The 22,151-nt window shown below is 42.5% G+C and overlaps 1 protein-coding gene across 3 annotated transcripts in view; it reads right to left on the bottom strand.

Moving 5' to 3' along the window:
* Positions 1-22,151, bottom strand: part of LOC131239966 (actin-related protein 3) — a 97,799-nt gene that overhangs the window by 60,423 nt on the left and 15,225 nt on the right. For all 3 annotated transcript variants that reach the window (XR_009168538.1, XM_058237941.1, XM_058237942.1), the window contains exons 2-3: positions 17,478-17,712; positions 17,175-17,399 (exon numbers count right to left, since the gene is read on the bottom strand). Coding sequence is in view for 2 of the 3 variants with exons in the window: in XM_058237941.1 (XP_058093924.1) it covers positions 17,175-17,399; positions 17,478-17,712 (460 nt within the window). In the remaining variant the exon portion in view is untranslated. The remainder of the gene's footprint in view (positions 1-17,174; positions 17,400-17,477; positions 17,713-22,151) is intronic.

Genomic DNA, 22,151 nt, shown 5'->3' with positions numbered 1-22,151 from the left:
TTATATATATAGACACACACACACACTCATAAGAACAATGGAGTAGGGAGGGAGAGAGCTTTTATCGATATCAAAAAATTTTCTTATAAAACTTAAAGGACCACACCTAGAAAATTATTTGAATGACTAACTCCAACACAACCACCCCCCTTTTCTAGATCCTAAAAGAATCCTTACTTGAAACCTTTACGACTTAGAGAATCAATCACAATTTATTACAAACTAATCTAATCTTTCTTCGTATGGCAAAAGCATAATGAAAAGCAGACATGGAAAGCAATTAAATCTTTAAATCCAGCCCATATCTTCAACCATGTCAATTACAACCTTATCAATTCCTTAAATCAGTCCCCCCATATCTCCGAAAAATAGTAAATTATTATTCTCAAATCTGTAACTTTGATTTGATGGCTTTGATCCTATGTCTTGTCGGGCCCTATAGTAGGTAGGCCTAGATAGGCTTAAGTAGGTTAGGCCCTATGGTGGGCCTAGATGATCCTATGTAGGCCGTGAGCCTGCATCTTTCCCCCCAAGTTGGAAAGAACTCGACTCCGACAAGTTAGAAGCTTCATACAAGTAGTACAAGTCCGGATCCAATCTTTTTAATTCATCGCTCGTGATCCATACGCATTCAAAATAGGGCTTGTTCTTCCATTTCAACAAGAATTGCCTGTATTAGCCCCATCGAGTGTTAGCAGTCTTCATTTGCAATACTTGTTCAACTTCTTCCTTCTTTTTCTTTAGGAGTTGTTTATTAATATTGATACTGGCTTCATTTTGCACATCAAATGGCTCGCCATGGTACTCGAATAGGTCCCCACATTGAAAGTCGGTTAGATATCTAAGTCATCTGGCAACTCGATTTCATAAGCATTATTATCCAACTTCCTCTTGGCTCGGCATGAACCGATCTTCTTAGACTAAAGCTTAAGGTAAGCTCCCCTCGGAAACCTTTTCTTTGCGGAGATAGACCATAACTAAGTCATATTCGTTTTATATCTTCTCACACCGATGTTCATTCACAGCTTGTTGGTACCTGGTACAGTTGTCTTTAATCCTATTCTTTATTTGAACTTGCGCATCTTGGACATGCATGGCAAAAGCATCAACATCTTCGCTCACTTGATCTTCTACCGATAATGGTACTAAGTCAAGTACATGATGTGGGCTTCTCCCATTTACCATCTCAAATGAAGATTTTCAGTAGTATGATTCACTTAGTTGTTATAAGCAAACCCGACTTGGGATAAAACCTAGTCCCAATGGGATATGTTGTCGGCTACGATGCTGGAGAGGTTACCAAGACTCCTATTGACCATCTCAGTTTGGTTGTCTGTTTGAGAATGATATGCGCTAGAGAATTGAAGCTTAGTCCCCAATCGCTTCTATAAAGTTCACCAGAAGTTACCCACAAACTTCAAATCACAGTCAGAAGTTAGTCTCTAGTACCCCGTGAAGTCGCACAATTTCTTTGAAAAATATGTCAGCGATATGCATAGCATCCATGGTCGTTTTGCATGGAATGAAGTGGGCCATCTTAAAAAACGGTCCACACAATGAAAATTGAACATATTCCCCCCTTTGAGTCTTGAGAAGACCAAGAATGAAGTCAATAGAAATATCCACCCGAGGCGTGACTAGAATGGGAAGTGGCGTATAAAGACCGGTATTTTACACATGACCTTCAAAAACTTGGCGTTGGCAACATCATGCTACAAACTGTTCAATGTCATGCCACATACGAGGCCAATAGTATTTTTTTCTCCTCCATGACCAATGTTTATCCCTTCGAGAGTGTCCACCCAATCCTCCTCCGTATAGCTCAAATGGGATCTTTTCTCGAATTGATCCCCCGGGAATGCATAAGCGAGAACCCTTGAATAGATATCCATAGTGTGAGATGAATTCACACTTTAGATCTCGGCCATCCAATCACCTGTCAAGTACATAGCCAAAAATCGGGTCCCCTTTGTATTGTTCTTTTAATGCCTGAAGGTGAAAGCCAGAAATCGGGTCCCCTTTGTATTGTTCTTTTAATGCCTCGAATTCGATGACCTTCACGACAAGAATTCATAGTAGAACCACTCTCCTATTCAAAGCATCTGCTGCTTTGTTGTGGCTTTCACCTTTATGACGTAAAAGGAAGGTATTTTCTTGTAGGAAAGTTGTCCACTTCGTATGATTAGCACTCGACTTCTTTTGGGAGTTGAGATATCTCAACCCTCATAGTCCAAATATAAAATGAGCTCCAAATGAATCAAGTAATGTCTCCAATGTCAAGGTGCCTAGACCATTGTATAGAACTTGAGATCATACGTGTAGTAGTTCTTCCGTGCATCATTAATCTTCTCACTAAAGAAAAGTAATGGCTTTCTTTCCCAACTCAACACCACACCAATGCCAACATTTGAAGTGCCGCTTTCCACTTCAAGGACTTTATTAAAGTCCAAAAGTGCAAGAACTAGAGCTTCTATCATCTTTTTTTATGGTGTTGAAGCTTCAATCCGTTGCTTTAGTCCATTCGAACTTGCCTCCCTACATGCAATTAGTGACAAGTGCGACGATGGTGCTGCAATTCCGGATAAAGCTTCGATAAAATGTCGCCAAGCAATGGAAAGAACGAACCTCTGAAAGGGTTCGTGGGGTGAGTCACTACGCAATGGCCTTGATTTTCTCTTGATCAACATTGATCCCTTCTGCAGACACAAAATACCCCAAAAACACAACACTATCGACAAGGAATGAGTGCTTTTTCAAGTTAAAAAATAGTGACTCCCTCCGTAATACATCAAATATTTGTCGGAAATGATCAAAAGATAAACAAATGCATTAGGGCTAAAAACAAGAATATCATCAAAATATACAACTAAGAACTTCCCATAAAAGGGCAAGAGTACCTCTGTCATCATCCTCATGAAAGTCTTAGCGCATTTGAAAGGCCGAAAGGCATGATGAGCCATTCGTACAATCCATCTCGAGTCTTAAATGCAATCTCCCACTCGTCCCCAGGCCGAATATGTATCTAATAATATCCAATCCGCATGTCAATCTTTGAAAAGACCTTTGCTCCATACAACATGTCTAGCGTATCGTCCAAGCAAAGAATAGGAAATTGGCACTTGATAGTAATCTGGTTGATCGCACAACTATCCACGCACTTCCTCCAAGATCCATCTTTCTTAGGGGTTAATAATGCAGAAACAGTACACAATAGCATGCTTTCCCGAATTAAACCATTCTGTAGTAACTTGGTAACCTGTCAGTGGAGCTAAGCATATTTAGCTAGACTCATTCGGTAGTGCGTAAGATTCGGTAGACTTGAACCCGGCTGGGGCTTGGCTTATTATTGGATGTTGGCCCATTTAGCTACATCAATGTGATGCTCCCCCAGGTTGGGGCTTGGCTTATTATTGGACATTGGCCCATTGTCCCTCGACCTATGGGAAGCCCTGTAGTTGCCTTACGTGGGAAGTTAACATGTTGCCCCATCAATGACGGCCCTCATAGGGCACCAAATCGTCTCACAAGTCCTCAATTAATTATCTCATCGGCCTTCAACGCAAGTGTATGTGCATCGGACATTTCAAGAACATCTTTGAAAGCCAATTCATTTCTAATATCTGGGCTAAGACCATTAAGATATCTAAAAATCTTTGGTCTTCATACTGACAAAACCATGCCCCTAATGTCAAGATATGGAACTCCTCGGTGTATTCATTTACTGACTTGTTATCTTGATGTAAATTGTGACATCTTTGATAGAGGTCACAGGCTCAAGTTGCAAGTAAGAACTTCCCTTTTAACTTCTTTTTCATCATTTCTCAAGAATTTATTTTCTCCTTACCTTGATGGATTTGTTCAGTTTGGAGATCATCCCACCATGCTAACGCGCAACCGGAAGACTTCACAACTACTAACTTCACCTTCCGATCATTTACGACTTCCTTGTGCTCGAACACTTTTTTCACCTTGCTTAGCCAATCAATCAAGTCGTCAGCATGCAACCGGCCATGGAATTCTAGACTTTCTACCTTAACTTCAGGCTCTCTATCACATTCCAACAATCGAAAGATTCGATCATTGGCGTCTTCATAAACCAAGACCACCCATAGTTGGTTAGGACTTTAGTAGGGACCTCCTCCTACGTGTTCAAATGCTCCAACTTCGATCTATGGATTTCCTCCATGCTGGAGGTCCCCCACTTGATTAATGAGGATTTCTACCACATGCGTGAGTTGATCTACTCGCTCCATGAGTGTGCAAATCAATTGGGTTGCACAAACTCTTCCTGTGTCAACCCCTTCAAAGCCATTAGAAGATAGTGTAAAGTCAAAAAATCCCAAAGACAACCCTGCTCTAATACTAAAATGGTGCAAACTGGTTATCGAGTTAATGAAATCTCAATACCCAAATTGCAAAGAAATTAATATATATATATATATGGAGTAAAGAAGGAGAGATCTTTCATTGATATCAACCTTTTTCTCTTACAAAAATAACAACCATACTTAGAAAATTATTCGAGTGCTCCTACACCACCACCACCCTTTTATAGATCCTAAAGGAATCCAATGCAGGGGCATTTTCACACTAGGCTCGAGTGGGGTGGCCTGTGGGATGCAGGGGCACACTCGGGGTGGGCGTCCCGTGTGAGGCAAGTGGCTCGTGTGAAGCGAAATCCATTTGAAGTGGGGCCCACGAGGGGGGTTCAGCTGAGGTCTCAACCCATGGGATGTGGGGCTTGGGCTATGAGATTAGGGGATTGATTCATCATGCTCTATCAATTCGAGCTTTTAAAGCAAGTGGTTAATTGTCCTGTATCAAAGTGGTATCAGAGCGGGAGGTCTATGGGATGCAGGGGCAGACTGGGGGTGGGCGACCCGTGTAAGGCAGGTGGCTCATGTGAAGTGGAACCCATGTGAAGTTGGGCCCACGAGGGGAGTGCAGCCAAGGTCCTAACCCATGGGATGTGGGGCCTGGGCTATGAGATAAAGGGATTGATTTGCCCTGCTCTATCAGTTCAAGCTTTTAGAGCAAGTGGTAAATTGTCCTGCATCAAGATCCTTAATTGCAATATCTACAACTAAGAGAATCAATCACAACTTATTGTAAACTAAGCTAATCTTTCTTCATAGGGCAAAAGCCTAATGAAAAGCGAACATGGAAAGCAATTAAATCTCTAAATCCAACTCATATCTTCAATCATATCAATTACACACTCATCACATCTTTAAATCAACCCCTCGTATTTTCCAAAAACAGAAAATTATAATCCCCAAATCTATAAATAATCAACCCAAAAATCAGCACATGTTGGGCTATACAGTGGGCTATGATCCCATATCTTGTCGGGCCCTACAATGGACCTAGATGGGCTTAAGTGGGTTGGGCCTACAATGGGCCTAAGTAGGTCTTGTGCCTACACTGTTAATGGTCTAATTGGTGAATTCAAGGTGGTGGGGGGGAGAGGGGTGTAAGTTAGCGATCTCCAATATGTGGATGACACGATCCTCTTTTACAATGTAGATTTTATGGCAGTTGATAACCTTCGGAAGATTGTTATTTGCTTTGAAGTGGTATCGGGTTTAAATGTTAATGCGGCCAAGTATGAAGTGTTGGGGATCCATCTTGAGAGAGAGGAGTCATCTCCTTTTACGGATTATTTTGGGTGTAGATGCGGAGTTTTCCCCTCTACCTATCTTGGGTTGCCTCTGTGCATAGAGAAGTCAACAGAGTACCTTTGGGACAAGGTCATAGAAAGAATTGAAAGGAGTTTCTCTTCTTGGAACCATCTCTCATTGGACGGGCATTTGACTCCTATTAAAACAACCTTCTCTAACATGTCTATCTATTTCATGTCCCTTTTTAAGTGCCCTAAATCAGTGTTAGATAGGCTAGACAATGAGAGATTTCTTTTAAAAGGTGCCCGACGAAAAAAGAAAGTTTAATTTGCTCAAATGGGTAAAAGTCTGCAAAACTTTAAGTGAGGGAGCGGCTAGCTTGAAAGATCTAGGTCTTATAAATGATGCCCTTCTTGGAAAGTGGCATTGGAGGTCCGTTTAGTTTGGAGACCGGAAAACTTTGGAGAGAGATTCTTGTATCCAAATACAGAACTCAAATGGGTGGTTGGAGCATAAAGTCTTCCTAACTTTACCACCTTTCCCATCTTTGCAAGACTATTGTTGCCACCGAGCATAAGTTTTGCCAAGGCATTTCCTTTGCCCTTGAAAAAGGGAATGCACACTTCTGGTTAGACATGTGGTGTGGTGAAAGGCCGTTGCAAGATCTTTTGCCAAGCATTGCTAGTATTGTCGCAGACCGTTCCAACGTAGTTGATCGTTGCTACTCCATAGAGGAAGCGTCCATTGTTTGGTCTCCACCTCACTGGAGAAATTTCACGGATGATGAGTTCGAGGAGCTCATTAGTACCTTGATCACCTGAAGTTAGTTGCGCCTTCACCTCAGGAAGAAGATTTGATGATTTGGGAAGAGCATAATTCCAGCGTATTCTTGGTGCGATCCTTTTATAATTGATTTCTAAGCTGGCTTCTCCGTCTTTCTTTGCGTCACACTTTTAGTCGTATGGCACCCCTCCGAGGATTGAGGCTTTTGTTTGGCTTATGGGAAGGAAAAGAGTGTCAACCATCGATAACCTTCAAAGGCAATCCCTGATCCTCCCCAACATCTACGTGATGTGTATGGGCGATGCGGAATCGATCGACCATCTCTTTATTCATTGTCCCTTAACATGCAAACTTTGGTATCACTTCATCTCCCTTTTCCATGTGTCTTGGGTGATGTATGTTGACCATCTACTATCGGGCTTGCTACAAAGCCGTAGTGGTTAATTCACGAAAAGCCATTTGGAGGGATGTTGCCATGGGTATTTTCGGGTTTATTAGGAAAGGCCGAAACAGTCGATGTTTTCAAGACAGGGATCCATCTGTTGAAGAGATCATTTTCTTAGTGAAAAGTGTTGTTTCGGAATGGGCTCCTTACAGCAGTTGCGCCCACTAATCTTTCAACTTGGTTTTTGGCCTAGCTATGGGTTGTGTTCTTTACCATCTTTTGGCAGTTTCTTTTAATAAATTTGCAATTATCTCTCAAAGAAATTGCAAAAAGTTAAAAAGCAGCTAAGATTTTGAAAATATCATGATATCATCATGATAGTATCATTTAATCAAATTGCCACAAAAATATTGGCAATATTTGTCACACTGCCTTCAGCCATAGGGTCAAGAATTTGATTGGAAATCTTTGGCCCTACAAAAGTGAGCTTATATTCACCAGAGATCTTTGGTGAGAGTTGTTGAATGGAAATCTTTGGCCCTATCAAAATAGAGTTTTGCAATGTGGTGGACGGGACTTAAGGCTAAAGAAGGGGAAGGATAGGAATTCATCTCTTAGTTCTTTTCGGTCGTTCTATTGTCTAATTCTGCCTCTTTAATGTGCCTCTAAAATTCTAATATGAGGAGGCTCTAGTGGCTATCAGTTCCAATGTTGGGGATGCCATCACCATTGACAATGTCACCTTAAGGTCGAGGAGCTCCGATGGGCCCACATACGTATTAGGTTAAAACATGCAATTGCAACTCCCCCTTCTGTCCCTATTTCTGTTGGTGAGGTGAAGTTGAAGGTCAGGGTGATCCATGAGGATGTTTCAGGGCAGTTATTTGGGTTTCCTCCAGTCAGAGTCCATGATAGTAGGCACAAAAAGGTGTCTAAGGTCGCGGGCTACAACCCCTTCGGTGGTCCTGCTCCTTACTATTCCCATGAACCACCTAGTCTCTCGAGGTATTCGTGTGAGATGGGAATGGCCCCTCCTTCCCATGCGAAACCGACTGTTGAGAGGATGTGGACACATGGACCATCCATTTCATCAAATTCCCCAAATGAGGGACACCTGGCAAATCCGGTCCATCCATTTTGTTGTCTTGTATTCTTCGCTTCTCTCCATGTGTAGACAGGTGTCTATGAGAGACGTCCCATGTGGAGGAACAAGATAGAATCTCTCGAAGCTTCTGTAGATGAGCAGTTCGATCTACAACATGTGTTCATGCTAATGTCGATATGCGCATGCCGCATGTATTGTGTGGTATACGTGGCTTGTACCTGGCCGCTTTTGTCCTTGTTGATAGACAGTTGGCCTCTAGTAAATCTCTGCTGAATCTAAATGCAATAATCAGGGGCAGTCGTCCTGTTATATCTATGCCAGCCTCATGTGGAGTAATGGACACATGTCAAAGGGAGAGGGAACCTTCGCCACCTTTGTTTTCCAAGGCATTGGAAGGTTCAACACGCGGCGATCATGATGGGAGCCTTCTATCACTTGCCAACCTTTGCATGTATGATTCAGATATCAACAATCTCTCTTCCTCCCTACTGACAATGAGGCAACGACATGTGGCTCCCCCAGGTCAAGAAGAGATGGAGACAAATTTATTATGGGTGGCGAATCTCTCTTCGAGGTCAACACGTATAGCGCTGCTACTTCTACTTTTTCGCCAGATTGCATGGGCTATTGGGAGTTGGAGCCAGAAAGTCATTCTTATCAGGTCAATCATGTATCTTCCCCAAACCGTGCAAGTTCCTTTTTCCAATTCTTAAATGTGGAGCAAGCGGTTAACCATCCCACGTCTGATACCATACCCCCCCCCCCCCCCCCCCCGGCTCGATATAGCTTCTATTAGTTAGGGGCCCTTAAGACTTATGCTCTTGTCCATTTCTCTCCCGATGCTCAACTCTTAATCTCTTTCATGGGAACGGGCCTGGCATGATATGTGTTAGTCTATCGGCCTTCACAAGTGTAGCAACGCGATGGGCCCCCCCCCCCCCCCAAAGTAACCTTCTCTCTCTAATCCTTTCTCCAGGAACTATGGAAAGTCTATGGGCTGCTATTAGGGGGAAAAATTGTTAAGGGATCCTATTTATCATGCGGGGAGGCTTCTTGGGTGGTTTTCGATGATCATGACAAAAATGATGTTGTTCTGTTTCAACTTATGGAATAAAGGGGCATTCAGCTCTCAACCGGGATGGTGCAAAAGAGATCCATAAGTTTAGCTAAGGGCAGCAAGGAACTCATCAACCTAGGGGTTAACCTAGATGGGGATTTCATAAGGTTCTCCCAAGGTGAGAGAAGTAGAGGGATCAGAATGGTTGTCCAATGAATATCATAGCTTGAAATGTCTGAGGGTTACTTGGGATGCCCCCAAAAAAATGCATTCACGTTAAGTCAATTTGTAGGTCTAAAGCTAGTATTGTTGTTGTGCAAGAGTCTAAGCGCCAGTCTATTAACACGAGTGTTGTCGGGTCCATTTGGATAAGTCAGCTGATCGGGTGTCTCTGTGTTCTGATGGGGCGTTAGGGGGAATTATAGTCATGCGGAATCCCTCGTTAGGGCATAAGGAAGACACATGGGTGAGTTCTTTTTCAGTTAATTTGGTCTTTTTGGAAATTTTTTCAAGCTTATAGTGGGTCTTCTTTGGAATCCATGGCCCATATCGTGTCTTGATGACATGTTGGACATGATGGCCAATGCTACTATCTTCTTAAAAATGGACCTCAAAAGTGGCTATCACCAATTCCGTATAAACCCTGGTGACAAGTGGAAGACGGCCTTCAAGACGAAGGATAGGCTATACGAGTGGCTTGTTATGCCTTTTGGGCTGACTAATGCCTCGAGTACCTTCATGCGTGTGATGACCCAAGCAGTGTTTTAAATAACGGTAGCGTGATGCGTAGCGCTTAGCCCTCTATAGCGTGTAGCGTAAATATGTAGCGTGTAGCATAAGCTACACGATATTTCTATTTTTTAATTTAAAAATAGAACAAATATAATAAATAGTGAAAAAAAGGGAAAAAAATATAAAAATGCCTAAAAGATGATTCATTTTATCAATTATAAGCATGTTTAAAAAATTTATTAGTTATCATTTACCAAAAGCCAATCCACATACATAAGCCAAATCAAATAATTATCACATCAACAACTTCCTAAGCAAACCACTTTAATTAAGAATGTCTAATTGAAACCACAAGTCACAATTATGAAAAGAAATAAAAATCCCATAAGTTAAAAGTATCAAGTACAATACAAGTGTCTCATTCCTCAACATTAGAAACAAAGAAAACGTGAAAAAATAATATAAAAAACTAAAATAGTAAAAAAATACATTGTAGCTTACGCTACGGATGCTACGGGCTACGTAGTTGTAGTGTTCGCTACGACCCCTGTAGCGTGCACTACAGGGGATTTACGCTATTTGGGACGCTACGTAGCGCTACGGCCACGGTACGCTATGTAGCATACGCTACGGGCGCTATTTGAAACACTGGACCCAAGTGTTGAGACCCTTCATGGGGAAGTTCCTGGTCGTCTACTTTGATGATATCCTGATTTATAGCATGACCAAGGAATAACACCTCAACCATTTGAGGCAAGTTTGTGGGATCCTTAGAGCTGAAAAGTTGTATGCCAGCCTAAAGAAGTGTACGTTTATGTCTAGCAGTGTTGTCTTATTAGGTTTTGTTGTGTCATCTGAGAGAGAGTCAACGGATCCTGAGAAGGTCGAGGCCATCATCAATTAGCCTGAACCGCGCAGTATTCACGAGGTGCACAGCTTTCACGGCTTATCCACCTTCTATAGACGATTCATTCAAGACTTCAGTTCCGTTATGGCTCCCATCACGGATTGCATAAAAAAATGAGAGTTTCAATGGACGAAGGTGGCCTCGAAGGCCTTCGAGGAGATAAAAGTCAAGATAACTGAAGAACCAATCACGCGACTTCCGAATTTTTCGAAAGCTTTTGAAGTCGCATGCGACGCGTCAGGAGTCAGCATGGAAGTACTTAGACAAGAAGGGCACCCTATCGCCTTTTTTAGTGAGAAACTGAATGAGGCGAAACAAAAATACTCCACCTGTGACAGAATTCTATGCGGTGTGCAATCATTGCGCCACTGGCGTCATTATCTATTGCCGCAAGAATTCGTCTTGTCCTCAGATCACGAGGCTTTGAGATATCTGAACTCTCAGGAGAAATTAAACCCTAGACACGCCAAGTGGGTCCAGTTCCTTCAAGGGTACACTTTTGTGCTTAAGCACAAGGCCGGTGTAGAGAATAAGCCTGCCGACGCATTGATTCGTCAAGTTGCGTTACTCAATTCCATAAGTGTCAAAGTCACAGGGCTCAAGCGTATCAGAGAGGATTATTCTGAGTGCCCAGATTTTGGAGTTGTGTACGCATTGTTGTTAGGGAATCCGTCAAGAGCTAGTAGTGAGTACTTGATATTGGATGGATATTTGTTTAGGAGTGACCGTTTATGCATACCTCACACCTCCATCTGCGATTTTCTTGTCTGAGAGTTACATTCAGGAGGGGTTGCGAGTCATTTTGGTCGAGACAAGACCATTGCCCTTGTAGAGGATAGATTCTATTGGCCAAGCCTCAAGTGAGACGTGGCCGAAATTATAGGGCAGCGTCGTACTTATCAACTGGCAAAGCAGAAAAAGCAAAATATGGGGCTATACACCTTTGCCAGTTCCATTTGCCACTTGGCAGGACATCAGTATGGACTTCGTGCTTCGGCTCCCCAAGACTATTCGGAAACACGATTCCATATTTAATGTCCTGAACCGTTTTTCTAAGATGGCCTACTTCATCCCTTGTTCGAAGACCTCTAACGCATCTCATGTTGTCAAGTTATTCTTTAGTGAGGTTGTCAAGCTTCATGGGTTACCCAAAACTATAGTGTCTGACCGTGACGTACGATTCATGAGTTATTTTTGGAAGACACTATAGCATATGAAGAGTATTAGGCTCCAATTTTCTTCTACCTACCACCCTCAGACCAATGGTCAGACTGAGATGGTCAATAGGAGCCTAGGAAATTTGCTCCTATATTTAATGGGGGAGCACACCAGGATGTGGGACATTGTACTACCTATCGCCGAGTTTGCATTTAATAGTTCTGTCAATAGATCCACAGGTTTAAGTCCTTTTGAAGTCGTTACTGGTTATAAACCTAGGAAGCCTATTAATCTTGTCCCTATGTCCATGTCCCATAGGCCATCAGAGTCTACAGTGTCCTTTGCACATCATATTCATTCATTTGCATCAAGAAATCAGGCAAAAGGTCAATACTAGTAATGAACATTACAAAATTTCTGCAGACCAACATAAACGATTCAAGGAATTCAATGTAGGCGACTCTGTGATGGTCTGCATCCGACCAGAGCGGTACCATCAAGGAGCCGTTCGGAAATTACACGCGCATAGTGTTAAACTATTCAAAATTATAAAATGAAACGGTCCCAATGCGTATGTGGTAGATCTTCCACCTTCCATGGGAATTAGTTCCACATTCAATGTTGAGGATCTAGTTGTATTTCAGGGGACCACTGATACATTGTCCAGCCTTTTTACCTAACCATCCTGATTCCCCAGACCTTTCCCTTGATCCATGGCCCCTTCTCAACCCACCCAACCTCTACCCCTCATACCTACCCTTCCCACATCCAGAGAGGAGTTAGAGGATATTCTAGACCATCAGATAGTATCGACGTTGGACAGCGGCTTTCAAAAGTTCCTTGTCAAGTGGAAGTCATGCTCAGCTTCAGACAGTAAGTGGCTCACTGAAGAGCTTCAGAGACTTAATCCAAACATCTTGGAACAGTTCAAAAGCTTTATTTGGCTGATGGCGAAATCTTCGCAACAGGAGAGAGTTGATGAGGACATCATGCGCACGCCCCCCACCCTACGCACGTATTTGAGGAGGCTGGCCCCAATTTCGATTTGGATCGACGACGACATCTTTGGAGGGCCTTACAATTAGGGGCTACGCTATGGAACATTAGAGTGGACCCAATCATCATATAGATTCTACCATTGGATCTCATAATCGTGGCCCACTACCTTAGATGATCTAGGATTTTGAGTTTTGACTATTCTCATTATTAGAAACATCATGAACAATTTTGATTGCTTAAATTAGTTATTATTTTATTTACTTCAGCTTTAAATATTAGTGTGCGCACATGGCGTAAGGGTAAAATTGTCTTTTGGGGTTTAGGGTTTTCTTATAAATAAGCAACCCCATATAGGTATTCTCAATGAAGTTTATGAATAAAAAATTCTGCGTTTTCTTCTTCTTTTGACTATTCTCATTATTAGAAACATCATGAACAATTTTGATTGCTTAGATTAGTTATTATTTTATTTACTTCAGCTTTAAATATTAGTGTGTGCACATGGCGTAAGGGTAAAATTGTCTTTTGGGGTTTAGGGTTTTCTTATAAATAAGCAACCCCATATAGGTATTCTCAATGAAGTTTATGAATAAAAAATTCTACGTTTTCTTCTCAATCTCTTTGGGTTGAAGAATCGAATTGGGTGCGAAACCCTCCCTTCCTCGAAGGGCTAACTACCGTGGTGCGAAGCCACAACCAACCCGAATCATCCCCACTTCATTATGCCCCACATCCATCATCCTCTACATCCCTTCCACCTTTAGATTCACCCTCTTTCGTATCCAAGTTCTATCTTATAACAGTACACAAACAGAATTTCTGATTCTGGCCCATTTGAGGGGCTGAAACTTCGGCGGAGCACCACACACAAACCGTGCATCGGATCGACACGAAATTTGGCATGAAGGTAGTCCTACCCTGGCCGATCCTAGCCTAGGAGTCGATTTCCGACTTTGTGAGCCCCACACACGTGCAGACGAGTGGTCACGCACGTGCACCCAGGGCCAGCTGCTGTCCACGCACGTGGCTCATCTCAGGTTCTATCTTTCCTCTATTTTCCTCCTCTTTAGACTTAAATCCAAATCTTTAACCCTAAAGAATCCCAAATCCCAATTATCCCCAAATTTGCAAACCCTGGATTCTCCCGAATTGAAACATGGTGAATCTCTTGAATTGGGGAAACAATCCTTTGCAAGAATGGATGAATCTTACACTCCTTTGGGCTTGTTTGGTTTATAATTTTATTTGATCCAGCCCTAAACTTGTGTAGGCTTGGACCCCCATAGATTCCCCTTTTTGAATGTTTGATAGTATGTAGGATGTGGAATTTTTTGACTGTTTAAATTGGTATAATCATGAGCTTGATTTCTTGCATTCCACATTTAATTTCACGTCCTGCATCAGATATCCCCATGGGGGGTGTGAAGTTCACCTGGTCTAATGGTCAAGCACCTCCCTCCATGTCCTTATTAGATAGGTTTCTTGTTTCCCCTAAGTGGGTTCAGCATTTCTCGCTTTCTAGTCAATCCAATCTCCCTAATCCATGTTGGATCATTGTCCGGTCCTTCTAGAGGTTGAGGAGCTAAACTGACCCAAGCCCTTTAGATTTGAGGTAGGATGGCACGTAGTTGAGGGTTTCCTGTCCTTAGTGACCGGTGGTCTCCTTTTGAGGTTAAAGTCTGGGCGGATTTCAAGCTATTATAAGAATTAAATATGCTGAAGGCTAAGCTCATGTCTTGGAAGCGAGAAAGTGTTTGGGCTCAGGGAACTTGAGATGGGACTCATGGTTGTTCATCATCCAGACATTGGACATAAAAGAAGAAGGTGGTCTGTTGTCTGATTTGGAGCGAGCTGATAGAGATAAGTTCTCTTCTGACTATAAAGCTAGGGTTCGAGATGAGGAGATCAAGTGGAGCTAGCGCTTAAGGGCAGTCTGACTAAACGAAGGTGATAAAAACACCAAATACTTTCATAGAATAACCCGGGCCAAGTGCATCTCTTCCTTGTTAGTTGATGGGTTTAAATTGGCTGACAAAGGCCGCATTTGTGAGGCTATTGTTGATTATTCTCAATCCTTGCTCACGGATGAGGGAATCCAGAGACCACTACTTGATAATTTAGTCTTTGATTCTCTCTTCGAAAGAGGCTCCGCTCTAGAGGTCCTCATCCGTATTAAAGAAGTTAAGGAAACTATTTGAGCCCTAGGGAAGAATAAAGCCATAGGCCCTAATGGCTTTCCTTAAGCCTTCTTCCAAACTTTTGGGGACCTTGTTAACTTTGACTTGATGGCTTTTGCAAATAAATTTTTGAAGGGGATCCCCTCTCCCCCCTCCTATGATGGTGGCCAAGGCCCTAAGCAAGATGTTAAGTAGAGGACAAATCGAGAGTTTATTTGGGAGCTTTCAAGTTTCAAATTTTCCTAAGGTAATTAACCATATTCAATTTGAAGATGATACCACCTGTTTTGTGAGGCTTTTGAGTCTAAGGTGGCTAATCTCTGGTTTGTTATCAGATGGTTTAAGGTGGTTTATGGCCTTAATATCAATTTAGCCAAAAGCAAGCTTTTATGTATTAATATTTCCCAGGAAGTTACCTAATTAGCTGAGGTTTTGCGCTACTAGGGTGGCTCCTTACCTTCGTCTTTTTTGGCCCTCCCGCTATGTTTAAGAAAGCTCGTGCTTCGTCTTTGGGACAACTGACATGGTGGTGGAGAGATGGAGAGAAAGCTATCTCCTTGGAAAATCAAATTTTGCTCCATCAGCAATAGAATTACTCTTCTAAAAGCTTTTCTCTCCAATCTCCCCTTGTACTTTGTCCCATTTAAGTGTCATAAGTCAATGTTGGCTTGGATAGATAAGCTGAGAAGGGATTTATTGTGCCAAGGTGGTGCGGCTAATAGGAAATTTCACCTGTTAAATTGCGAAAATGTTTGTGGACCTATGAGGGAGGGGCGTGGATTAAGAGCCTTGTAATTGTTAAGAAGGCTATGTTGGGTAAGTGGATGTGGAGGTTCGACATAGAGTCAAGTCTATGGAGAAGGATTATTGTTGCCAAGTATGGTTCCTCCCCTTCAAGTTGGTGGATTAGTGAGCCTTCCATCTATATGGCTTCCTCGTGGAAATTGGTGCCTAGGTTTGCCTCTCTTCTAGCTGAGGGCTTTTTGCCATCGGAGAGGGGTCCAGGGTTAGTTTTGGGGACAATGTGTGGTGTGGGGACATTCCTCTTCGCAGTTTTTTAATCAGGGCTGCTAATCTCGGCTGCTAACCATTGTCCAATGGCAAAAATCTTCGCTGCTAATTGTTTTTTTAATCAGGGCTCTGGGGGAGTGTGGTTACCTCCCTGTCGTGAGTTGAATGATTTAGAATTTGGTGATTTGGTTGCTCTTTTGGCTCAATTGAAAGGGATTGTGCCGACTCCAGGAGTTAAGGATTCGCTTTTATGGTGCTTTAGCAAGGCCGGGGTTTTCTCAATTAGGTCATTGTTCGTGTTGTTGTCCCAACCTGTTCTTGTTGCTGCTCCTTGCCATTCGACGTATGTGTGGGTCTTATAGTGCTCCTCTCAAGGTTGCAGCTTTTGCTTGGTTAGTTGGGATGAATAGGATCCTGACCATCAACAAACTGCGTAAAAGATTCTTCGTCTTGCCTAATGCTTGCCCTCTTTGTCTAAGCGTTGAAGAGTCAGTCGATCACTTGTTCATCCATTATTCCCTCTCCCGCATTCTGTGGTTTGGCATCCTTAGATCCATGAATATTAGTTGGGTAATATTATTCTCTATTGAAGGCTTGTTCTGGTCTTGGCACCATGGTGAACGAGGTTTTCTCAGAGTTGTTGGGTGGAGGATTGCCCTCTTAGCTGCCCTCTAGTCCATCTGGTTGGAAAGAAACGATCAGTGTTTTAAAGGTTCTGCGAGTGGGGTCTATAGCCGAGTCTCTATGTTTGTAGGGGAGTGAGCTCCCCAAGGGATTTTCTAGGTTGGGTTGGCTTGTATAGGTTTGCTTTGTTTTTTGGTTTTCTATTTTTGTTTCTTGCTTGTTTTTCTTTATAGCGCTTGGCTTTACTAAATTGCATCATCTTTCCGGAAAAAAAGTTGTAAATAGAAAATACATCAAGAAGCATGTAGAAAGACTCTTTAACAAACTTATGGGGCCAGATCTAACAGCAGATGTAGATTGCATTGAAATAATGGTATATCATAGATGTAAAATCCTTATTTTGGAACCAAAAATTCAAAAACGTTTAGTCTAAGCATTGAAGAGGATTTCTAAAATGATACTTGCAATCAAAAGGCAAGGACAGGTTGACCTTGCACCCTCTTACACAAACTGTGACTTCAATACTCAATACAGCTGCAAGTATAGGACCACATATTTTGAAAAAGAGATGAAAAACAGGCCAGAGTCAAATGCTATACATAATACATTACCAACCTTGGAAGTTGTGTACCCAGCAGCAAGGGCAAGGACAGGTTGTACTGCTATATAGAGTCCTGGAACATTAAATGTCTCAAACATAATTTCTCCTGTGTATTCCCGATTTTCAGGAGCAGTGAGAGGACTCTCAGTCAGAAGGAAGTAGTGGTCCTCAGGGTCACAACGCAAGTAATTGAATATGCACTGCTGCCAGAATCTCTCCATTGTATCCCAATTCTCCACCTGCATAAGGGCACTCATAAGTGTGATACAGTTTCTGACAGGAGGACATACCAATCCTCTCTGGCATAAACATATTACCTGACCATGATGAATAGGGTAGCTGAGATTATATGTACTGCTTGAGCGAGACCGTGACAGAGCCTCGTCTCCTATGAAGAAATCGAGATCAGCCATGACACCCGCACTATGCTGTGCTAGCCAATTTCCCTTTGCAGAACCCCTTGACTGATTCAAAAAGGACTCATTGACGGCCACAACAGTTGGTATAATGAAGCATGGCTCAACATTGCCAGCAAATCCCATCTTGGTATACCTACGAGTAGCAACCTCTAGCAGTGTCAGAAAAGAAAAACACTATAAAGCAGTATAGCATGGTTCTGATCAATTCCAATGGAAGTAATACGAAAACATATGAGAATGATGATGAGAAATGGTAATGAAAATTTTATTATAAAACAACCAAAATTTTATTACAAAATGGTAATGAAAATTTTATTATAAAACAATCAAAAAGAGCAGTGATAACAAGAGAAGGATGATGAGAAATCTCCAAACCCAAAACACAGCCTCCCCATCACATTGACCAGTTAAGTCATCATTACCTCATCCCACAAATCTGAACTATGGCCCACACAATCACCTTTCCTCTTGCTCTAAGACAACCAGCATTTGCTGATTCCAACTGGTTTGAAAATGTCAAGTTGTTTCTATCCATCCATATCAACCAAAGACCCAGTAGGAGCAAAAGATTCCATAATAGTCAGGTCCTTTTTTTCCACCCCTTCCCCAGCTCCATGATTCAAAAAGGTCTTCAATCATTCCCGGCATCACCAAGCCATCCCTAAGAGCTCAAACAGCCCCTCCATATTTCCAAAGCAAATGTTCAATGGATTAAAGAGTGGTATCCAAACATCCCCTTAATTGTTCTTGATCAAAGAGCCCCTCAAACTACCAAAGCAAATGCTCAATTAGCCACCTCTTTAATGGTTGGCTGTTGGGCCAATCTTCATCTCTTAGGACTTTTATCTTTCAGCAAAATAACAGATATTTTGGATACATTTATGTTAGGGCCAATTCCCTTTATTTTGATTGACATGTTTTCATGGTTTAGATTTTCTTTGAGGCAACTCATAACCTTCTTTGCGGCAACAGAAAGTTAAAGAGTTATAGATCGAGCCCTTCTGGGTGCATGGACTTGGCGCTTCATATTTGAACGAGGTCCAAATTGCTCTTACATCCAAAAAATCCCCTTTAAGAAAGACCAAAACACAAAATTCTCGTCAATTTTTGTAATGTGCAAGATTTATGTTTGGTGAAAGCATTTTTTTTAAGAGACAACAGCAATTTTATTAGAAAGCTCGTAAAAAGCCAAAAAAAATACAGCCCGAACAGAAACAAAAGGACTCAAAAAAGACGGCCAACCGAGGCAGGAAGGACGAGAGGATTGGGAAGGGCACGCCTCTAGTGTACCAATATGCCCTAGTACAAGAGAACTGGGAAGAACACCTCTAGTGTACCTGTTTTAGTGCCCACGGTAAATGCTGGGCAAAACACAATCTGTTAATCTAGAACAATTTGAATTTTGTCTGGTAAGCAATTTGATATGGGCCAGTCAAGGCCGGAAGGACAAGAGGAGCGGGAAGGACGCACCTTTGGTGTACCAATACGTCCTTGCATGAGAGGACAGGGAAGGATGCACCTCTAGTGTACCAGTTTTAGTGCCCACAATAAAATAAATGCTGGTAAAACAGAATCTGTTAATCTAGAACAAATTGACTTTTGTCTAGTGAGCAATTTGTTATTCTAGAATCGAAATTAAAACCCAAAAACACCATCCATCAAGTCTCCACAGATCTACCATTTTAAGATGCAATCTCACTTTGTTTGTTGGCTGAAGATCACCAACATCATCATCTAAGCCTTATCCCAACTAATTGGGGTTAGCTACACAGATCTTCTTTCATCATTCCACTTTATCAAGGACTGTATCCTTAGTGAAACCATAGGTCATCTAATATTTTCTTACGACCTGCACTGATGCAAGACAATTAACCACTTGCTCAAAAAGCTCATACTAATAGAGCACGGCGAATTAATCCCTTTACCTCATAGCCCAGGCCCCAAATCCATGTGTTAGGTCCTCGACTAAATCCTCTTTGTGGGCCCCAAATCCATGGGTTCCGCCTCACACGAGCCCCCGCCTCACACAGGGCCCAAATCCATGAGTTCCGCGAGCCGCCCACCCCGAGTGTGTCCCTGCATCCTACAAGCCACCCCACTTGAGCCCGGTGTGAAAATGCCCCCGCATTAATCACCCCCGATAAGGAGTCTCGAACACGAGACCTCCCGCTCTGATACCAATTTGATGCAAGACAATTAACCACTTACTCTAAAAGCTCGAACTGATAAAGCATGGCAAATTAATCCCTTTATCTCATAACCCAAGCCCCAAATCCATGGGTTAGGTCCTCGGCTGAACCCTCCTCATGAACCCCAAATCCATGAGTTCCACCCCCTCGTGGGCCCCAAATCAATGGGTTCCGCAAGCCACCCACCCCGAGTATGACCCTGCATCCCACAGACCATCCCACTCGAGCCCAGTGTGAAAATGCCCCTGCATTATCCACAACATCCTTTTGGGCCTTCCCCTTGCCTTTTTAGAGCCTTCAACTTAAACCCACTAACTCCTTATAATTAGTGCAATTCTTGGTCTCCATTGCACATGGCTGAACCTTCTAAGTCTACTTTCCCTCATCTTATTACCTATTCAATTTAGTGCTACTCCTCAGTCCTCAAATGCATTCATTTCTAATTTGATCCTTCCTTGTCTTGCCACTCATCCATGTCAACATCCTCATTTCAACTATGCTCATCCTATGAACATATTGTTATTTGACTGCCTAACATTCTGTCTCATAAAGCATGGCTAGTCGTACGTTATCTAGAGCTAGGCAAAACAGATCCAATCCGGTGGATCTAACCCGATCTGACCCGATCCTAACCGAACCGACGGCCTAGATCGGGGCGAATTGAGTTAGGTATTTCAGATCCGAATGATTTTCGGATCGGGATCAATTCGGACCGATCCGACCCGAAACCCGATCCGAATGGACCCGATCCAATCAGATCCGACCCGATCCAGAGCCTTAGGAGGATTTTAATGGAAGATATCCAATCATTATTGTTTTCCTATGGTGTGGTCCACCCGAGATTTTTATCCCTCTAATATTTTGTATCAAGCCTTAAAATGATCTGTAAAAATGAATGAACGGCATCAATGAAATACATACATAATGGTGGGGCCCACAGATCACCGAACATAGAACCTAGGGAGTAGCCAACTGTCAGCGTCAGTACCACACGCCGGCTACAGTAGTAGCCTAGGAAATAGGGAAGGATTGCATACTGAGTTATTCATTACACGTCTATCGTACAGAGTAAACTCAGTTGGGCCTACCATGAATGTATTGGGTTATCCACGCCGTCCATCCGTTTTTCGAGATCATTTTAGTGGTTGAGTCTAAAATAGAAGTATTCCCAAAGCTCAAGTGGACCACACTATAAGAAACAATGCGAATAATGACTTCCACTGTTGAAACCTTGCTAGGGTCCACAGTGATTTTTATTTGTCATCCAACCTGTTCATAAGATTACGCAGACATGGACGAAGGTAAAAAGCAAGTATCAGCTTGATCCAAAACTTCTGTGGGCCCCAAGAAATTTTCAACAGTAGAATTTCAATTCACATTATTTCCCATGGTGAGGTCCACTTGAGATTTGGATATATCTCATTTTTGGGATGAAACTATAAAATTATCTGTTAAAATGGATGGACGGAGTAGATAAAATATGCAAATCACGGTGAACCCCACAGAGTTTACTCAGTACACTTAGCATACTGAGTTACATAGTACACAGTCCGCTTCCTTAGCTATGCTAGCTGGCTAGGTAGTGGCGTGCGAAGATGCAACTGACGCTCCTCGAGCTCCGAGTTGTACGAACGGATCAAAGGAGATTAAAGTTATATGGGCCCTACAATGATGTATTTATTATATCTACATCGTTCATATATTTTTAGAGATCATTGTAGAGCATTATCCAAAAAATGAATAATATCCAAAGATCATCTGGACCACACCACAAATAGCAGCAGAGAATGATTTTCATCGTTAAAAATTTCATGTGGTCCACTTGATAGTTAGATCCGTCTTATTTTTCGTCTCAAGCCTTATGACGAGCTCGCCAAATGGATGGATGGTTTGGATATAACACATACCCCACTATCAGACCCACAGAACTTGCTAACGTCGTTGCAGTAAGTTACTTGCGTGAAAAGCAATCACTGCAATTCCGTGCAGTGCACGTAACACACCTCGGGTAAAAGCATGCATACGATATAGAGAGTTCTTTCAGAGCCATGTGGGGCCCACCTTGATGTATATGTTTTATCTAAGCCGTTCATCCATTTTGACATATCATTTTAGGCCTTAAGCACAAAAAGACGGTATATTAAAGGTTGAAGTGGACCACACCACACGAAACAGTTAGATTAAATTCATACGATCCGAATCCTACCGAACCCGATCCGACTCGGTTTCCCTGACCGAGTCGGACTCGGTTCGAGTCAGGCCAACCATGTATCGGATCGGTCTGAGTCAGGTGAACCGGACTCGGTCCCGGATCGAATCGAGTTCGGATCAGGCCACTGAGACTTCGGATCGAGTTGAGTTGGACCCGATCCACTCCGATCCA

This window comes from Magnolia sinica, chromosome 3 (assembly GCF_029962835.1).
Source record: "Magnolia sinica isolate HGM2019 chromosome 3, MsV1, whole genome shotgun sequence".
NCBI lineage: Eukaryota > Viridiplantae > Streptophyta > Magnoliopsida > Magnoliales > Magnoliaceae > Magnolia > Magnolia sinica.
The sequence above is the reverse complement of the archived record's forward strand: the minus strand, read 5'-3'. Positions and strand labels throughout refer to the sequence as shown.